Raw genomic sequence first — 20,200 nt, forward strand, 5'->3', positions numbered from 1 at the left:
AAATGGCATAGGCTATTATAAAATCATCAACATAAAGTGCACTTGGTTTGAAATATATAAAAGTTACCCAAGCCTATTCGCTGGGTGCGAAGTACTAGGTGGGGGTAACATAATCTATCGCAGCGCTCATGGTGGTCAAAAGTAGAAATAATGTAAGCTCTGTCATCAGATGTATCTGTCAATGGCAAAGCGATTCTACATAATACATTTTAATATCATTAATTAATCGCATGGAAAGGGTCCTACTGGGAACTAAAATAAAAGAGTGGACTGTATTTCGATAGGGCTGGTTTAATAGCCGTTTACAATTTGGAAATAACTAGACTATACAACGTGGTAGTACAAAAATGAGTCACAGTAGTTGTTGTGCACAGATGTTTGCCTTATGATGAGAGCGTGAATTATTGAACTCTGCCCTTGTTTTGTTCCTAATTCTTCTACATCTCGGACTTGTCCAGCCAATACCAACAACTTTCCTTTAAATACGGTTTGTGGTTGGAATTTGATATTGTAACACTCAGAAACCCGGTCTTCAAAACAATACTCATTTCGATCTGAAAACGATATTTAATTTATTACTAGCGATACAGGAACATTTAATTAAATTTACTGTTATATAATGGAACCGTTAAAGTAGCTTTTTCTTTTTGTTTTACTGTAAAACTACAACTATAAATGAAGTAAACAAACCCTGACACAATCAAAATTAAACACACTTTTAGAACTTACCTCATTTGATTTGAATGACCAAAATGATTTCAAAACCTTTTTTCCACCCAAATCGTGATATCACAACAATTTATTAGTCGAAAATATTTGTTATTTTTTCATTTCGATATTTTTTCACAAATATACGACCTAAATGTCAATGTGACAGAGCCCACAAAGTTGTGGACGCTAGTTGGCGCTGTAATCGTGCACAGAGCCAATACATCTCGATGATTTAAAAAGGCCACTGTTGTTGAGCTGTCGTTTACCTCAGTATATAACCAAAATGCAAACTGAATCATTTATTACTAAGTTTCTGTGACATTTTCGTTCACTAACAGTACTAACACCTATAAATTCTTTAGGCATAAAATAAACGTCAAAGGTCAGAAAGTCGTACCACTCGCTAAAATATAGCTTATGAAATATGTACAAGCATTTAGTAATCGCAAAAGGAACATAAATTTTAGAACTGCAGACTGTAATTAAAATTAATGGTGTGAGTTTAATAAATATTTAACGACTTAGTAAGTATTAAATTGTGATGAAAAGAAATAATTGTGTTTTCAAAGTGTGATTCTACACTGCGTACATACTGGGCAATATGATTTCATCAATGTTTTGGTTGTCATTTTCAGGAATAGTCACATAGGTACGTAGATCAATTTGTTTGTAATGTTGCCATGCTTCCGAGCACAAACTAATTCTCTTGCTTAAGGAAGTTCTGTACTAAATTAACTACTTAAACGTATTTGTATGTTTAGAATTGGGTGCGTTACTCTTATTTACATATCTATTCTCAGTATTGAAATGTGGCCCTTTCGCACAGTTACCGAGCCTACCACGATTGCATTCTAATGCATTCCAACCGAGCATGCTCGCACGTACGATTCCGGGAAGATAAGGTGGCCAGCCATGACCGGTGGGCCTTTGTGCTTTGGTCGTTAACCAGACAGCTAATCAAGGTAAACACTTCTTGAATCTTGTGTGGTGGTAATAAATGCTATTTTGAAACAAAAATGTAAGGTTGATGTGTTGATGGCTGTACTAAAGATCTATTTTGCTTCATTGCTTGCTAGAAAATGTGGCAGAAAAAAACTTGGCGGCGCACTGTGGCAGACGAGGCGAAGAAGATCGGCAAGACGTGGAGCGAGATCAAACGCGAAGCTCAAGCAAGACCGAACGCGATGGAGGACTGTTGTGGACGCCCTTTGCCCAATCTAGGGGACATAGGACCTTAAGTCAAGTAAGTCTACAAAATGTAGAGTCCGATGATGTGCTATCGACTCTAGTAAAGTTCTACATTGAATTTTCTTTAGTTTTATGTCTGTTAACTGTAAAAATACAAAGAGAAATAGCATCTATTATGCAACAAACAAATAAAATACCAAAATATTATTATGACAAGTTTATTTTGTTCAAGTTCAGTCGATATTAATTTCGAACACAAAATGGATATTGAGTTTATTGTTATATGGAAAACTTTTGTTGTTCAGCGTTTTGTCAGTAAATACTAACCATTTCGATATTCAAAACAATTTCAATAATAAAAGATTGTGTTATTTGATTATGTTTTCTGGAATCAAAGATTTTGAGCATATTTTTTTCAGTGATGTGTTTTTTCAGCAAAAATATCATTTTATACTAAAAGGCATATTTCGTATCATAAAAGCTTGGGCACATTTTTAAATTCAATAGTATTACATAATATTTTCATAGATCTTTTTGAATATTCAGATATTTTCTCGTTAGTTTTATTTTATTTACTCGTATTCCATTTGGTTAGTTCAATGAAACGTCAGGTAATTTATTTAATTTTTTTAGCATTAGTTTTTTAGACGGCTATTTAAAGGCATTGTACCTCGTTTGGTCACGATACTAACGAAAAGATTCTCTAGGTATCTTAACGTCAATTCGTGTTTGATAAACAATAGGTAACTTCAAAATGGTGACTGTCTCGAAGCGAATTCGTCATGCGACTCGAGTGCGAGACAAATCGGTCATTCGATGATATCGACTCGGCATCGGTACTTTGGACAACTTTGGATGCTGGCAGCACAGTGACAGACGCTATTTAAATTTTGAATTGAAATTAGAACGTTCGAATTCGAATTTCAAACTTTCCAAGATTTTGATTGATTAAAATGGCAATGAGGGCTATCGTTTTTATACTTAACAGTTGGCACCCCTGGCGATTGACAGGACCTTACTCTACAGTGGCGCCATCTTGATGAGTGCAAATGCGATAGTCCTCCCACAACTTTAGCACTCACCAGTTGGTGCCACTGTCTTCGCTACTAGCAAGTGACAGGACCTTACTCTACAGTGGCGCAAACTGGTGAGCGCTAAAACGATAGCCCTCATTAGAAGCGAAGATTTTAACTGGATAGCTACATCTGCCATTTAAATGTCAATTTTCTAAATTAAATTATTAATTAAAAACCTGGTTTCTCGATAGCAATGTTGAAAGTATTATTCCACACAATTTAAGAGTAAGTACACGCAATGTATGACATTTAAAGGGGTTTAACATTCACTTTTAAAATCTTCTTTTTATCTTTATAAAGCTGGTTTCAAGCTATCGTTAAAATGAGGTTTCTTTACTTGTTTCTTTTTTTATTTTAAACCTGCGGTTGTCACAACTTGATGGCCTTTCTTCGCTGGCAGTGGAGACGATCCGAATGTTCTAGTCCCCTCTCACATAGCCAAGGTCACGGCTGTTACGCGAATGTCACGGACGTCATGTATGTTATCAGCTAGATATTATTGCCTTGATCTTCTCGTCCGTAATGCATTATGTTAGTTGACTCTATGTTTTTATGTTTTTTAGACCAGTTGTGTCGAGCCGTGTGCACTCATGCATGATTCATGATTATAGTCGAGTGAAATAAAATTCAGCATCATTTCAGCCACAGGACGTCCACTGCTGAACATAGGCCATAGGACATAGGACTTCCACATCGCACGGTTGATAGCGGCTTGCATCCAACGTCTATCTGCTACCTTTATCAGGTCATAATGGTTCACCTTGTGTGGATGACGTCCCACGCTGCGTTCTCCAGTACGCGGTCTCCACTCCAGAAATTGCTGTCTCAGCTATTATCTCAGCCCAATAATTATTTATGTGAAGATTTCGAAGACAAAGAATAAACTTTCAATAAAACAAAAATGTGTTACCTCGTAAAGCGCTTCGAAAATTCTAGATCTCCTAGCCTCATTCCGACCATCAAGGTCATGGCCCCAACATCCAAGTGGTTACAAAACAAATGTCACGGATGGACCGGCTCGCCGCCGGTTCGTCATCGGCATTAATCTTAGCCAAATTAGAACTAGAATTTCAAGTTATGGAGAAGCTTGTATTAGGATGAACAGGATTTTTAAAAAGGACACAATTTAGATAATGAAAAATGCATTTTTGGTGTTAAATATAACATTGGGTTGCTGTCAATTGTCGTAAAATTTTATTGAAACACATCAGATCCTACAATTTTGTTGCAATAAGTACTAAAGTGTTTCAAAAGACGCCACTGGATGCCACAGTTCACAGTGAAATATTTACCTACTTCAGCGTAAAAGTAAATTTTTGTCATTAATTTTAACCAGAAGATAAATCTTAATAAGATCTTTTATCAGTTGAAAATAACATTCCAAACTATTTATGTCATCTTCATTTGATGCGCGGTCAGTCGGTTACGCAACGCGCAATAGCATCGTATCTGTGGCATCTGCGCCCGCGCACTGACGGCGCAAATCATGCGATTGCATCTAATTCTTATACAGCACTGTAATACACTGAATTGCTGGTTGCGAATGTTTGTTATTACTGCTAGACATGGGTCACTGAAATGATGTATTATGACAGCTGTGTTATAATACCTGCTTAGATAAATTGAAATAGGTGCAGAGGTTAATAGATGTTACCTGATTTATTTAGCAGGGGCGTTATTGCATCAGAAATGACTACTAACGTATCCTCATTAGATGGGTTAAAGCTCAGTTAATAATTTTAGTCAATATTAACCGAAGTTTGACCTAATAGACAACAACTAAAATTATATTTTGACTGAGTTGGTTCCAGCTTCTCTTTCAAGTCTTACCTATCAACTGCCAACTGTCTGACTTTGCTGATAAGGCAAAAAATAAAGAGACATGAAAATGGACCGATCACCTCATAAAGGTAGCAGGAAGGCGCTGGATGCAGGCCGTTACCAACCGGATGATGTGCAAAATCATTGGGTGAGACCTATGTTTCGCAGTGGATGTCCTGTTATAGCTGAAATGATAAAAACAAGTGCTGCAGGCATCCTATCTGAACTTACAGGCTAGTTCGGCAGTAATTCAGCCTTAGACAATCAGATTTCCCAATGGCCGATGCATGTAACAACAGGGGTGAAGGGAGCCGATGATCCGACTTGCACAACGTGTCGTCTTCCGTTCACTTCGCTTGAGTAAGCTTGAGCGTGGGCTATGTTAGGAGAAAAAGCGATTTTGGATGTAATCAATATCAATGAATTTAATATTTGCTTGTAATATACAACTTCTGCCTGCCACTGAAATCTATGTTATTGCTTTGCGTAAGTTATTCTACTTTTTTGCCCATTACAATTTCATTCCATAGGTTTAATAATACTTGCTATCTAATACTTCGGTTTATAAATAGTTACAAAATTAAACCCATTTAAATTAAAGTTATAAAAAAACGTAAAGTTTGAAAGTAAACCAATTCTTATAAATCTACAGAAATAGATGAGTTTTCCGACATAAAATTAAGTTCACCAGGGACGTTTGATATAAATAACAGATTCATTGCCTACGTGTCATGAACTCGAAGTTCAGCGAATGTCATATACGTGTCATGAAATTAAAGCGCATATCTGGTGAACTACATTTTATTGCCTGACTTGAAAGCTAAATTAAACGAACTTCGCTCCTCGAAGTTCTTCGAACAAAGATAGCAAGCGGAGATAGCTGTTTTCCTGAACGCTACCGAATCGAAAGCGTACGCTATTCGCATTTCTCTCACGCCGGGCCTCGAATCTGTAACGTCGGCGTGAGGCAACGCCACTCTCGAACTACTCGTAAATAGCTTTTGTAATTCCAAGAGTTTGTCTTATCTCACTGCAATGTGTTACATATAAATTTGACCGCTGTGGTCCAGTGCATATAAAGTTGATCTGGAGATCCTGGTTCGATCCATTAACCCCTGAAATAAACGCTGCCAGTGCTGAATAAGTTTTTTCTGCTCCTATTATTCTCCTGAAGTAATAATTAGGTAGAGTTCAAATTACTTGTAATTCTTGCAACTCACGAAGGCTAGTGAGTTTTACTTGTGTGTGTACGTACACGTTACATGCACATAACGACAGTGTAATGTCACGTAATGTCTATCAAATCTTTAGAATAAGTTACAGTAGCGAAATACCTTGTGAATTAAAGTGTTTTAATAGGTTTTATTTTAAAAAAATGTATGCAAACTGTGAAGTTCCCAATTTGTACATTTCAGGCTTGTTGACCAATCTGATTGTCCTACAAAAATGTAGCCCGTGCTTTGCTATCAGTCCGATTGAGCCATACAAACTCTACTTGTTCATAAAGAAAGTTGATACACAATAAGAAGAAGAATTATGAAATTAGATGACTTTTTGAATTGTTATGTTAAGGCATGCATTCGTATCAATGTAATGAAGCGGTTTGAATGGCAGATTGGCAGGTAAACATCTCGAGGTGAGCAGTTTACGGTGATGAGCTGGGTCAAGTACACAAGGATTGTAAGGCTGGGTTGCACCAGCTTACTTTAACTTTGACAAACGTCAAAAATCTGTCAAACTTCATACAAAATACACCGGTTATTGTTATTGTTACGGTTAAAATAAGGAGATGCAACTCAGCCTAAGCGTTTTATGGTCAAATATCTAAACGAATACTTTGAGTGAATAAGTAAAAAGCTGATAAGTGTGATCGATGTTAAATTTTAGTTAATTCAGTAAGTTGTCTACGGTTGACTATACATATTTTTCAGTGAGTCTATTTAAATTTTATTACGGAAGCCCAAAAGTAAGTTTAAATACATGTAAGTTTATATAGCAATCAGAATGTGACTAATATTGAAGTGCACACACATAATATTGGATTGGAGGTATCCAAACACTTCACTCAAGTGTTAGAGTAAGTAGTGAAGTGTGCGCGTGCGCATAGTGTGTATGTGACATCACTTAGGTTAATATTTACTCAAAACGTACATAATACTCGTTCGTGGATTACACACTAATATTAACTAAGTATTATTTAGAATGTTGTTTTAGCCAAAGAGGATTTTAATCTTACAGCGTTATTTACAAAAGTACACTCATGTCGACAAATGGATACAGACAAGTTCTGAGAATTAAATAAGTCAAAAGAAGATATGACCCAAAAACAAAATTGCGGTAACAACCAAATGCATTTAGACTCATACCTACTTACTTATTGCATAACAGTTAAGCTGTATATGTGAGTGGTATAAATTATTATACCTATTTCAGTAAGAGTATCATAACTTTACAAAATCACAAGTTACTAAGCTTAACGTTCTTAACATAACTCGCAGATATTTCAGCAACAGCGCTCACGGATTACCGCATAAAACCTAATGTTCTTAGGGCCGAGTTCACCGACTTTTAAAACGGCTGTTTAACACTTAAACTACTGATCAAGGCATTTTTAATGTTCACCACACGTTAACCAGTGTTTATAGCCCTTAAACAGCCGATCATTATAACCGAGGTCCAAAGCATCGTTTAACCGTCGTTTAGTACCATTTGTTGGACACATGGCATTTTTTCTATGAGTTCGGCTGCAACAGATGCATCATTGTTTCGAATTTCGCTGGTTTTGAGAATAGATAAACAAACATGCAGTCAGTGTTCAATGCATTAATTGATAACTATCAAGATCACTACAAGCCTTCTTGAAAATCTTGAAATTCTTATAGATATAAGAGTCCAGACCAAGGCGACCTAGAGGCTAGATGACAAAATTTCAATTATTTGTCCGCCAGACAGATAATTAGAAAATATTAGACTCAAAAATATTATCTCTTTTTTTCCCAACTGCTAAACAACTGCTAAACTGCTAACAATCCACTTAGGATCATGATCCTAAGTGGATTGTTAGCAGTTTAGCAGTTGTTTTACTAACCACATTATTGTTCAGTGTCTCAACTTTCGCTTTACATCCAGTAATAAGCTAATAATAGGCTATTACAACGATTTGAACGCAACACTGTTACTAAATGTTACCTATGTGCTCTGAATGACTTAACCAATTACTGAAATCACTCGATTGTCATTGATCGACGCGAATTTGAATTCTGTATCTAAGAGTTAAGATTGAAGTTTTAGAATGGCTTATAAATTGCGGTTTAAACGAATCGATGGCGGAATGGCCGCAAATGGCGTCGTTACGGGTGGCTCATTAGGGTGATGTAGATATTAATTTTAAATAATAGGTACTGTGCAATAACGTAAAATTATGTGGATTAGATAAAGAATGATGGTATTTCATGTGCCGCACTATAAACATGGTGTTAGGTAAATGGGTATATGAGCCGACACTAGCCCATGTTAACATGGGCATATAAATGGTATGGTGAAATCTGAGATATCATCATTTTATTATTTTTAATGTTTATACAAAATAAATTTTATAAAATCCGATTTGTATGAAAATTAAAATAATTAAAATTAAGATATCAATTTTCTGACTTCACCATACCATTTATATGCCCATGTTAACATGGGCTAGTGTCGGCTCATATACCCATTTACCTAACACCCTGTATAGTCAGATGTGGTTGCAGATTCAAATCCTGAGGGGGATTTTTAGTGCAACAAACACAATCTTTTGTACCAGGAGCTTTAATTTGTTTTGTTTTTGATATTATTTAAAAAAAAAAACAATTTTATCGTAGCTATGTTACATGACACACACACAAATATTTCGTTCAGCTTTTCTTTCCAATTTGTTTCGTGAATTAGTATGTGAATTTTACTATTCAATTGATAACTTATAATCAAAATTGAAAGGCAGGCGCTGGATGCAGGCCGCTACCAACCGTGCGATGTGGAAGTCATTGGGGGAGGCCTATGTTCAGCAGTGGACGTCCTATGGCTGAAATGATGATGATGAATCCAAATTGAACTGAACTAGATAACTTGTCAGACAGACGATGAATACGTCAAATCTGCGTCTGAAAGCCTGTGATTCTAATCTAATATGTATTCTGAATAGTGCCAATAGGACACGTAATAGCCACGCTTCCTACCGTCGCGTCAGGTTACCTCATCGCAAAGCTGACGAAGACGGGAAACCGCACAAATGCAAAGTCAAAACTAATTAGGTACGGACTAGGAATATTGAAAAAGCTTATTACTCTCTATCGTAGTTTCCGTATTCATACCAGCTCTAATTCTGTGCGAGAGGATCGATAGACCCAAAAATACAGACAACGTCGTAGATTGGCTATGGGACAGCGGCAAAAAATAACTCAAATAAAAGAAACTCCGATATAAGGGTTAACTTAAATACATAATCAGAGCTACCTGTTCATTCTGCCCTTTGATGAAATAGCTCTTTCAGTTTTTGGCCCGGGTTTTGCCTGAAGAAGGAAGAAGTTTTCCAAGAGCTTACAATAAGGAGCTTTGAATAATATTATCATTATGCTATAGCACGAAATTTTACGGAATTCTTCCATCTATTCGGCTATTATAATCCTCATTTCAAGGGTCATCAACACAACGAGTCCGTCGGCAATTTTAATGATGCCGGTATTTTCTCTCTTCCATTTATCATTAATTAGATTAGAAACAAACATTCATTATGCAAAAAAAAAACGTAGACCATTTTGCGAACCATTACATCCACGAATGATAATTTGAATTGATTGAAACCCAGTCTTTGAAAACAAATAATGTATATTCAAAACAATTATTTAAAAATAACGGCTAATACTAGCGCTGATCTTCGACCTCACTAAACCAACTTAATTAGCGTTCTAAATCATCAGATTAGACACCTGACAGCCGTGTCTGTCTTTATCTTTGACCCCGACTCTTTACTTTTATGATTCTCAAACTGTTTTATTACCCTACAACTTTATTAGTCGTAGACCCCTTGACAAGTTTGAGCTTAATTTTACTTAGGTACCTACTCGTCGTCTAGCGGCTAGACTCTAGCAGATTTCTATGACTCTAGCCATTAAAAGATGATGTTCAAAATAAGTAATAAAGATAAATGTTGAAATTTACTCACGGACCCCTGATCCTAGGAAGTCAGATTGGGAACCGTTGCTTTATGAAGTAATGAAGCTAGCTTTTGCTTGCGGTCCCGCAAGCGTAATTTCTTCTAGATTAAAAAGTAATGACTACCGCCGATCTCTTACAGGGTAATTTTATTTTGGCTAACCACCTGTTTACTTTGGATCCTGAAGAATGATTCCGCTGTTCCGATAAAACCTCCCTTGGCCGACCACCGTCAAACATAAGTCAAGTTTTCAACGTAATAATTGGCGATAGGAATTGCCATAGAAGTGTTAATGTCAGATTATGCCCATACATTTTTATTGTTACAACAAGGTTAACAACATAGTTAAATATGTTTCACACACGCACACTTCTATAGTGCGACAATCTCCATCTTTTGTTATGGGAACAAGTACGAGACGCGTCTCAAGATGCGCTACGTCATTGCCCTTTCGGCGCGGACCTTGACATTACCCGGTAAGGCACCTGGCACTGCGCACTTGAAACGTGAAACGTCCCGCCACAATGACATAGTTCAGGAATCCAAGATCCAAGCTTCTAGGCGAAGTGCCTTATGTGTAAAACGTAGGCTATGTGTTAGTCCATGCCAAAATTAAAATCGCGCCAGCCGTTTAGAAGTGAAGAAGTAACAAACATACACATTACACACTCACAAACTTTAGCCTTTATAATATTAGTGTGATGTGAAATATCTATGTATTCTACGTCTTTTTACGTTATTACTATGTTACGCCTAACGATCACGAATTTATTATAATTAATCTGTCAAAAAACTTATCTTAAAAGCTCTCTTCAAAATCTGAATATTTAGTGACGTTTACCATTAGGCCTGTAAAAGCTAGCTCCTAAGATTCTACTCGCGGGAACCTCTCAACGATAATGCTCATCAAAATAAACCAAATTTCCATGAAAATTGCGAAAAAGATTCAGATGGTCCATAAATTACGGAAAGTCCCTTTTGCGGCCGTCTTTTTTTATCCGTTTGTGAGTGCTAAGTTTGGCCAAGATTTAATAAAAACTTTCATTTAATGGCTCCACTCTGTTTTCAATGTAATTTGTCCTAAATGTACCTAATACGGTTACTGTAGTTCAGCAAAAAGTGTTAACATAACATTTATAGCATTGAAACAATAAAGCTTCTTTTAAATACAACTGGACCTTGAAATTTCCATTAAAGTTCTTAATTTACTGCGCAACTGAATATTTTTTACGTGAAAATGTTTTAATATAGCACAACCGTTACGCACCTTTGTTGCTGCTAATAATATTATAGAGACGGGAATATTCTTAATACCTACTAAGAAGAGAAAGCAGGATTTATAAGAATTAATCCATCTAACTATAAAAGAAAATAAAAAAAAATCATGACTTTCATCATTACTTTATCGTTTTGATACCGGTGCCAAGACAGTTAAAAGACCATTCTACATTAGTCCATAAGTCTTCCAAGTGACATACAAAAAGCAGAAATAACAGATAAATATAATTAAGTACATAGTATAGAAATAGCAGTGGCAGAATCGAGTAGGAGGCATGAACTATCCAGATCTTGATCCTTTAATTTAGCATTTAGTAGATTAACAGATAGAATGTGGCTGTAATTTCAATTCTGTGATATCAATTTTGATAACGCATTGCTAATGTAATACGATACGGTAATGCGTAGTTATTTTTTGAGTCCGCTATGTCAATCAAAAATGGTTGTTAAATATTTTCTATTGATATAAAAACTTTATATGGCAGTGTCTTGAGAAATGACAAGAGGCAAGGTCAAGTAACAATCGAATATGTTTGGTGGACTGACATTGGAATAGAACCATACAAAGTCAAAGCCCACACAGAGCGTTGGTAGCGCACTGCGGCACGCGCTGTATTAGTAAAGTTGTCTTTTTACTGTTTATAAATGATTAATTAACCTTAACCGTGTCTGCTGTCTTTATTTATTTATAGAAATCCATGGTTTAACGATTTGAAACATGCGATGAAATGACAATCTTATAGTTGAGTTTATTGAATACAGTCACGCTTCAGCATGCACAACGTATTCTTGTGAATAAAAAAATATATAACTTATTTTTATTAATTCTTTGGACGTTAGTAACACGGATTTAGGATTTACAATTTTTATGAGCGCAGAATATGAACCACTGGTTTGGGTTTGGGCTCATTTCCAGTTCAAATTATTTATTAGTATGTATGTAAGCCCTTTTCAGGGTACATAATATGTTCCAAATATAGGTTGCCCTAATATCACTGATCCTGGGTTAGATTTTCAATGTTTTTTTTAACAAAAATGGAAATTCGCTGTCTTTGTACATTTCTTGTATGGTTTAGTAAAGATTAGTTATCAGTTAAACTTACTGCCGGTTAGGAATGATGACTTCTTATTTCAGTGGTCACTAAACCCAACTGAAGTTTTATAAATAAAAATGAATTGCTGTTCGTTAGTCTGATTAAAACTCGAGAACGGCTAGGCCGATTGAGGTGATTTTGGTTATAATGTTTGTCGTAGTCCAGGGTAGGTCTAAACGGTGAGCAAATAAGGAAAAATTGCGATGGCTTATTTATTGCCTTTAAGGCGGAACAGAGTTCGCCGGGTCAGCTAGTAATAAATTTTGTATGAGACGCTTGCGGTGCCCTATGTATAGTTAGCAGTCACTAGGGTTTTAGCTAATGTGATAGAATAAAAATATACATTTGATACTTTAAAAATAATGTGCGGCATTGCACAAAATAGGTCGCAGCTTAATTTCGCAATGTGACCTTTCGCTATGGTGCAATCGCAATGTTTCGCGTGCCATCAATTGGTTTACGATACGAATTATTATAATAACAATAGTCTAGCGCATTCACGACTTTTTATTCGGCACACTATTATTTTACTATTTTGAATATCCTTTGTGGAGTTTGCGATAAAATTGCAATTGATTTCTTCAACGTTTATGCTCTATTATTAGATTGATATTGAAATACCAATTGAAAAGTTTCACAGATATTAAACCTTATATCGAGTACTATTGTAGTCTCATATCTCACCCAATGTGTAGACGTACAGAATAAAGGGCGATCCTGAACTTGGTCCTCGTGAAAACAGTTTAGCGTTAGTCGATTGCGTTAAAAAAGTCACCTTACCTCTTTGATCCTCTGAAGAAGTGGTTCCAGCCAGTGCACGTTGCACTCGACGTGGGAATCCAGGAAGGTGAGCACCGGCGCGGTGGCTGCGTCGGCACCTCGCACCCGGGACCTCATGAGCCCCTCGCGTTTCGTGTTGCGGATCACGCGCACCTTGCGGATGGAGCGGAGGGCTGCTCCGTCTTCGGCTGTTGAAAAATACTTTTGTTAAAGCCTGCATGGTTCTGAATCTTCATGTAATTGTTAGTCGTAGTCTTCAAGAAAGAGGCGTAGACACTAAACTTGTGGGGGTCTAACGCTCGTTTTCACCATCAATCCCTAATTTTTAAGTGACCCCTATGGTAACACATAATAGGGGTATTTTGTTTTCATCATCATCATCATTTCGTCCACTGCTGAACATAGGCCTCCCCCAATAATTTCCACAATGGCCGGTTGGTGGACGTCCTATTCCGTTGCGCTTTCATAGGGGTTACTTAAAGATTAGGGGTTGATGGTGAAAACGGGCATAAGTTCAATGATTCCCACGGTAAATCTTGAATAGCCTAATGAATGGTGATGATAGAAGGCTGATTAGAGGGAAAGTAGTTGAAAACTGCGATATTTCATTGGACCCGCAAATAAATTACTTTTTTAAGAGGAACAGTAGGGTAGATGAGACACGAGTGCCCTGGTTAATGTGAGGGCAGCTCTCTTTTTAATTACACCCTTTTTATCCATCATCCTCATCAGGGAGTTAATTTCCATCCTTACTTAATATCCTTGGCACAAAAGCCTTGCAACTACTGTTTCCTGCTAATAGAAAGACTGAAAAGGAGGTTTCAACAAGTTCTAAAGTGCCCACCGGATCAGGCCATGACATACTCCTTTAATGAGGTTATTAAAGGTCATTTTGCTTTTACTTTGCAAATCTAGTATTGAACTTAGGTATTGAATAATAAGTAAAAGTAGTCTTAATAAATGCGTGACATGCCGGACCTTGACTGTGTCTATATTGTTTTCATTTGAACTATGATTCATTGATATTACAAAATCTATTGTCTCGTACCTTAATATACTCGTATGAGGTTTTAATATAATAACAGCTAGGGACTGGAATTCACTGCCTGCTGCTGTCTTTCCTGAACACTATAATCCGGGCCTTTTCAAGGCGAGAGTGAATAGGCACTTACAGGGCAGATAAAATATGTACCATCTTAGACTGCATCTCACTTAATATCAGGTGCGATTGCGGTCAAATACCTGCCTTGTCTTGCATAAAAAAAAGTCTATCCCGGGTTTCTAGTTCTTCTATAGAAAATGTACCTACGTAGGTATAACAATAGTTAACTATGCACTGCTCTATTTTTCTGTGAACTGAATCGATAAACGATAATATTTAATGAACGGTATTATGATCATAACCCTTAATCGAAACAATGGAATGTTATTTACCATTTCAATGCATGAAACGATACAACTACTCGTATCCGACTTGCAGTTTCGCAAATCTAGTCCGATTTGGCTATAATGTTGCAACTAGCCTGTGAAATAAATAGTTAAAATCTCCATTGTCTCTATACAATCAGTGTGAAAACTTGTTTTATGTTTCTATTACTAAATGAACGAGGTTTCTAATGATGCAGTCTCTCAGCTGTGAGATACAAAACTTGCAGTTTAATTTGTAAAAAGCCCATTGTTTGTGCTGGCTACAAATATGGAAAATAATATGTAATGTAAATGCAAAAGTATCTCGACTATTTAGTCTGACTATTTTCACGTTTACATGTATAGATAAAATTGAATTTGGGAAGAAAAAAAAATATTATGGCTCAGTTACACATTGTGGGAAATTAATCGAGACAATAATGTAAAACTGTAAGCACACACTTCAGTTAGTTTCGCTGTGTGTCGCCCTTACTTCGGTGTGCGTGCTCGCGCTTGTTTCATAAATTTCCCGCACAGTGTTCTGCGCTATTAGGCAAACCTTTAGTCGCAAAAACACTAGATGGGTTGAAATAAAGGACCTGGGTGAACAAATGTTTACATGGAACGTATTACATGGTGGAACACTTATCATGATTGAAAAATGTTGTAAAAAAATCTTCTGATTCTATTCATCATAGCTCCTCACAAATGGGCTTTTCCCCTTAGAACTAAGTAATCAATCTGCACTGGTTGGGTTTCATCGGCGGCCAAACAAAGTACGGGTAGTAAATTCATAAACTCGATCGTCAATCATATCCTTTGTGGGCTTCATTCAAGCTCTTATAGGAAATTTTAAATTAAAAGGTTGGAAAATAAATTGAAATACTTACGGTTATCACTGAAGTCGTCGACTAGAATAATTTCTTTGATTAGATGTTCCGGACTCCTATTCAGGACGCTGCAATGAAAGGAATTTCTATTAGTATTTTAAATAGCATTCATTGATATTTATTAGCTAATATTTAATTTGATTAATTTCATCAATTACTTTTAATGCGGCTTCCGCTGAAAGGTTTATTTCGTTATTAAGAAAATTTATTGCATTTCATTTGATATTTATTAAGTATACATAAATAGAAAATGTAAATGTAACAGATAAACAATTAAAACGCAGTTTCACCTACTATTAATGAATATTAGAGACAAGTATAACAAGAACATACTTCCACTTCTTTAACATATAAAAACATTTCTTTGAGCATACTCAATACCATCTCATAATATTAGATCAAGTAAACTTTCTTCAGACAATTGATAGGTCGGGTCTGGATAATAATACGTTCAGTGGTTACATTGTTCAAATAGCTTTCAATTCTATTGTTCCATTCACTTTAACGCTGGGAATAACTTTGTTAAGATAACTTAGCAAGGAAATTATTCAAAGCATATAAAAATATTGAGGTTTTATTTCCTTATTTTTATTATATCCACTGTGAGGCACATTCTGAAATGAAACGGATGGTTTTTCTCAGTCGGAAAACTCGGCTTATTACGTCGTAAGTTATACGCTTGTATAAGTATTATTAGCGTTCTTTAATAAGTACTTAGTCATTATTCAATATCTAATTACCTAATTAACGAACTAAAGCGAAATCATATTATATAATAACTTCTGTTTTGTAGTATTTGTACTGTTTTTTCAGCAGGAAATTTAAGTAATTTTACTGTTTCTACTATTTTCAGTATTTTGTCTATAATTGTAGCATGAGGTTTCTGCAAAAACAGTGGACGTCTTATGGCTGAAATGATGATGATGATGAAAAAGATTGCTAACCTGACAACGGTTCGAAGCAAGGTCGACCGCGCTTCGTTGTGGAAGGTGATGATGACGCTGGTCTGAGGAAGGTCGTCATCATACTTCTTCAGGCGGCACCTGTGAAGAAGAAGGTTTTTTCAGGATGTCTATACAAGTATATGAATTTGGGAAAGTTTCTTTAGACTAAGAACTCAAGACGTAACGTATAGATAAAAATTACCTATTGCACACCACTGCAAATGGAGAAATTATGAAATACAGAAATGAGAAGGTATAATTTAGGTGGTCTTATCGCTAGGTAGATTTCTTTCAGCTGGTATGAGGGGAATTAAAATGACATTACATTTTTTTAAATATCTCTACAACATTTTAAATAATTAAAGTGAATCGGAATCGAAGGTTAGATCAGATTTAAGAAAACCAATAAATCTAATTAATGACCTGCCGTAGATCTAAATATTCAAATTAGGATATTATCAGACATAAATGTACAGGTATAAACTAAATAAATGGTTACATAATTATGCAAATGTACGTAAAAGTCAAGGTTAAAATATAGGTCAAAATATTCTAGACTAAAAATCAAAAATAATATTCTGTCTCTAGCCGATAATTTATGTAAATTAGTCAAAAGATAGATCGATCTAGAACAAACTTCTGCATAAGTATTTGTATTTTCTTAGCTATTTTTATTTTAATTGGAAAAATAATGGGTAATTTAATTAAGATTTTAATTTCTAGATCTTTAAAGTTTAAATGCAATAACAAAACAAAAGCTCTTGCAGAGTCATACGGAAATCTAACAACCGTATTGTAAATAAAAGATACATAAAAGTAAACGTAGTTTTGTGCACATTAATCTGCTCGATTGATTACTCTTTCCGCGTAAACAAATCATTAGTTTATTATCTACAAATCGTTAAAATATGCTGCTGTTTACTATTATTCTAACAAGCAGCACGCTTTCAGGTAATTTTGTTTATTTAATTAAATTCCATCACGAGATAAATCAATTTAAATGAACACACTGGTGGATTTATTATTTCATTAATATCGTGACTAGGGTTTCTGATTTCTCGACCTATTTTTTTTCTCGAGTTTCGGGAATTCTCGAAGCCAAAGTCTCGAGTTTTCTCGGGTCTCGAGTCTTTTAATGAAAACTGTTGAAATCGGTTGAAATTTAATAAAAACACAGGTTTTTTAATCTAATATACCTACTTTTATTGCACAACAATCAATATTAGAATTTAGTACCACTTATTTTGGTAAGGAAAGAAACAAAAAATAAAATCTTCTGTCATAATTAATATTAACTAATAATCATAACAAAACTTATAAAGTCGCGTGTACTTTATGGATAAATAACAATAAAAATCTGGAGCTACAATTGAATCACTTGTTTTCCAAAGAACACAAGTCCAAACAGCAAAATTACGATAAATAGTTTTTTTCTTATAAACAAAAAAAAAACTTTTGAATACATTTTTAAATTTCTTAAAGATAACGACTTGAATAAACTTTACGAGGAGGCACGAGTACCTAACCTAACAGACAGTTAACAAAATTTTCAGTCTTTAAATCAGTCCGAGTTAAACATACATAAATAAATATAGCATACTCGTTGGTGAACATTATTACTTAGTTTCGATTGAGATCATTACTTGCAAATCAAATCAGTTAAAAAAGGAAAGACTATGCCAATCTAAAGGCAACGTTAACCTATTAATTAATTAAAAACTTACTTTTGTCTAAGAAAATAGGCTTTCAAGAATATTAAAGCTTCAAAATCGAAACTCGAGAATTCTCGAGCTCCGGTAATTTTTTTCTCGTCTCGAATGAAGCCAAATTTCTCGAGTTTTCTCGAGTTCGAGAAAGCTCGAGCAGAAACCCTAATCGTGACCAAGCCAATCGGAAGTCATCATCATTTGATGCTCTGTCAAATCATCTTAACCTTCGCTTGTAGTTTCATGTGATCAAGAGACGTAGGTAGGTACTTGTATGCGTATGCGCATATTATGAGTGACCTGCCTTGGGGCTTGTAAATAACGCAATGAAGTTTGATAGAGTAGGCTCGTATGTATTTATTTATTGTCTAGGTACAAGTATATCTTAGGTTAATGAAGAGTCATTATTGTGGATAGCAAAACGCTTACAGAAAGTACTAATCTTAATACAAGAAATTATGAGTAAGCGAAAACTAAACTCATCCATGCTCAGATTAAGCCTGCTACTTATTGTTTGATAATTTTTTTAAAGCAATCTATTCTTAGATTCATACTCAAGTATAGATTAGATAATGAATATTATTTATTAAACATTCTTTTTAGAATACATTCCCTAAAAAGGGAGAAGAGGGGTGATAAAGTCTGAAAATAAACATAGGTATTTGTATGCTTTATCGGGTTGCTAATTACGAAAACAATACCCTTTAAAGACTTCCCGTGATAGAACAAAATGTACGCGGGTTGAAACCGCGGGCAAAAGCTAGTCACGTTCTTATACGAAAAAATGTCTTTGAATGAAAAATAACAGAATGTGTGACATTACTTAGGCTGAGTTGCACCATCTTACTTTAACTTTGATAAACGTCAAACATCTGTCAAACTCCATACAAAATACGCCAGTTAACGTTATACTTAGTTACGGTCGAAGTTAGGTGGTGCAACTCAGCCTAAGGCCCAGAACAGACGGTGAAACGCAACTGCAACTTTCTGATGATTCTGATGAATGAAACTGAAACTGAAAGTTTCAAACTGGTCGCATCATGTGTGGTCTCTCAACGGACGCTATGGCAGAAACTTAGATGCAACTCAAAAGTTACTAGCAGTTGCAGTTTCGTTGCAGTTGTGTTTCACCGTCTGTTCTGGGCCTAAGTCTCGTATGATAAAAAATGTCTTTGAATGAAGAATAACAGGACGTGTGGCATTACTGCTTACTTCTACTTCTCAAAACGCACGGTAGTCATATGAGCAACCTGCCGGCATGTTAACCTCTGACTCAGTAGGTAAAGGTCACGTATGACAAGCGCTTCCTACGGGCCCACATTGAGCTACACAATGAGGCACCTTATGCACTTGGAACAAGTTTCATTTTGCAACAAAAATGCAGGAAATAATGACTATAAAATAATAAACTGCTTCTGGAATTTAAGAATGAGAAAATGATTGTGCTTTGTCCCTTTTGATTAGATAAGAGATTGTAAACAATGTATTTGATTATAGTTATTTAATCACTGTCAACAATACCGCTTAGTAATGGAAGCTGTGAAGAGGTAATTGACTCTACATTATTGTTTAGTGCCTTTTATGTAAAATTACTCGTAATGTATAGTCAAAAAATATCTCAAAACACCAAATAGTTCTATGTTACTGAAATATCATCTAAAAAGAACTGTAAGCAGATTTTTTTTAATGTGAGAAAAAATACTTTATTATTTCAAAGGTAGGAAAAGTCGAATTTTCTCTAAAACTTCAGCTCAGTACCTTTGATATTTATACGGAATGCATGTACGAGTAGGTAAGTAGTACTATAGTTTTGGATTATACAACTTGTTATCGCGAAAACTGTTAAAGAATTATTTCTACATAATCCTTCGACATAATCCCACTTAAATTACATAAATGCTGTTTGTTTACCATGAATAATAAATAAAATATGATAGTTAGGAAAAAGATCGTGCTGCAGCAATACTTATGATTATTAATAAGGGAAATAGTTACGTAAATGGAAACCATTTAATTGCAAGCGTTTCTGTGCCTACCTAAGGCTTTTACTATAGTCCAGTCATTATAGTAAGTTCACCTCGGAATTCGAGATACCCAGCTGTAAGTCTGTAAAT

The 20,200-nt window shown here is 35.4% G+C and overlaps 1 protein-coding gene and 1 long non-coding RNA gene across 2 annotated transcripts in view; both read right to left on the reverse strand.

The window, feature by feature from the left end:
* LOC135072381 (polypeptide N-acetylgalactosaminyltransferase 2-like) overlaps positions 1 to 20,200 on the reverse strand; it is a 101,752-nt gene that overhangs the window by 7,230 nt on the left and 74,322 nt on the right. Inside the window, exons 3-5 of the mRNA XM_063966288.1 lie at positions 16,381 to 16,479; positions 15,437 to 15,504; positions 13,140 to 13,327 (exon numbers count right to left, since the gene is read on the reverse strand). Of these exons, the coding sequence (XP_063822358.1) occupies positions 13,140 to 13,327; positions 15,437 to 15,504; positions 16,381 to 16,479 (355 nt within the window). The remainder of the gene's footprint in view (positions 1 to 13,139; positions 13,328 to 15,436; positions 15,505 to 16,380; positions 16,480 to 20,200) is intronic.
* On the reverse strand, positions 272 to 927 carry LOC135072383 (uncharacterized). Its single transcript, XR_010257419.1, has 2 exons — positions 730 to 927; positions 272 to 554 (listed from the first exon to the last, which is right to left on the reverse strand). It is a non-coding gene; the product is annotated as an uncharacterized LOC135072383 (long non-coding RNA).

The sequence above is a fragment of the Ostrinia nubilalis genome, chromosome 6 (assembly GCF_963855985.1).
Source record: "Ostrinia nubilalis chromosome 6, ilOstNubi1.1, whole genome shotgun sequence".
NCBI lineage: Eukaryota > Metazoa > Arthropoda > Insecta > Lepidoptera > Crambidae > Ostrinia > Ostrinia nubilalis.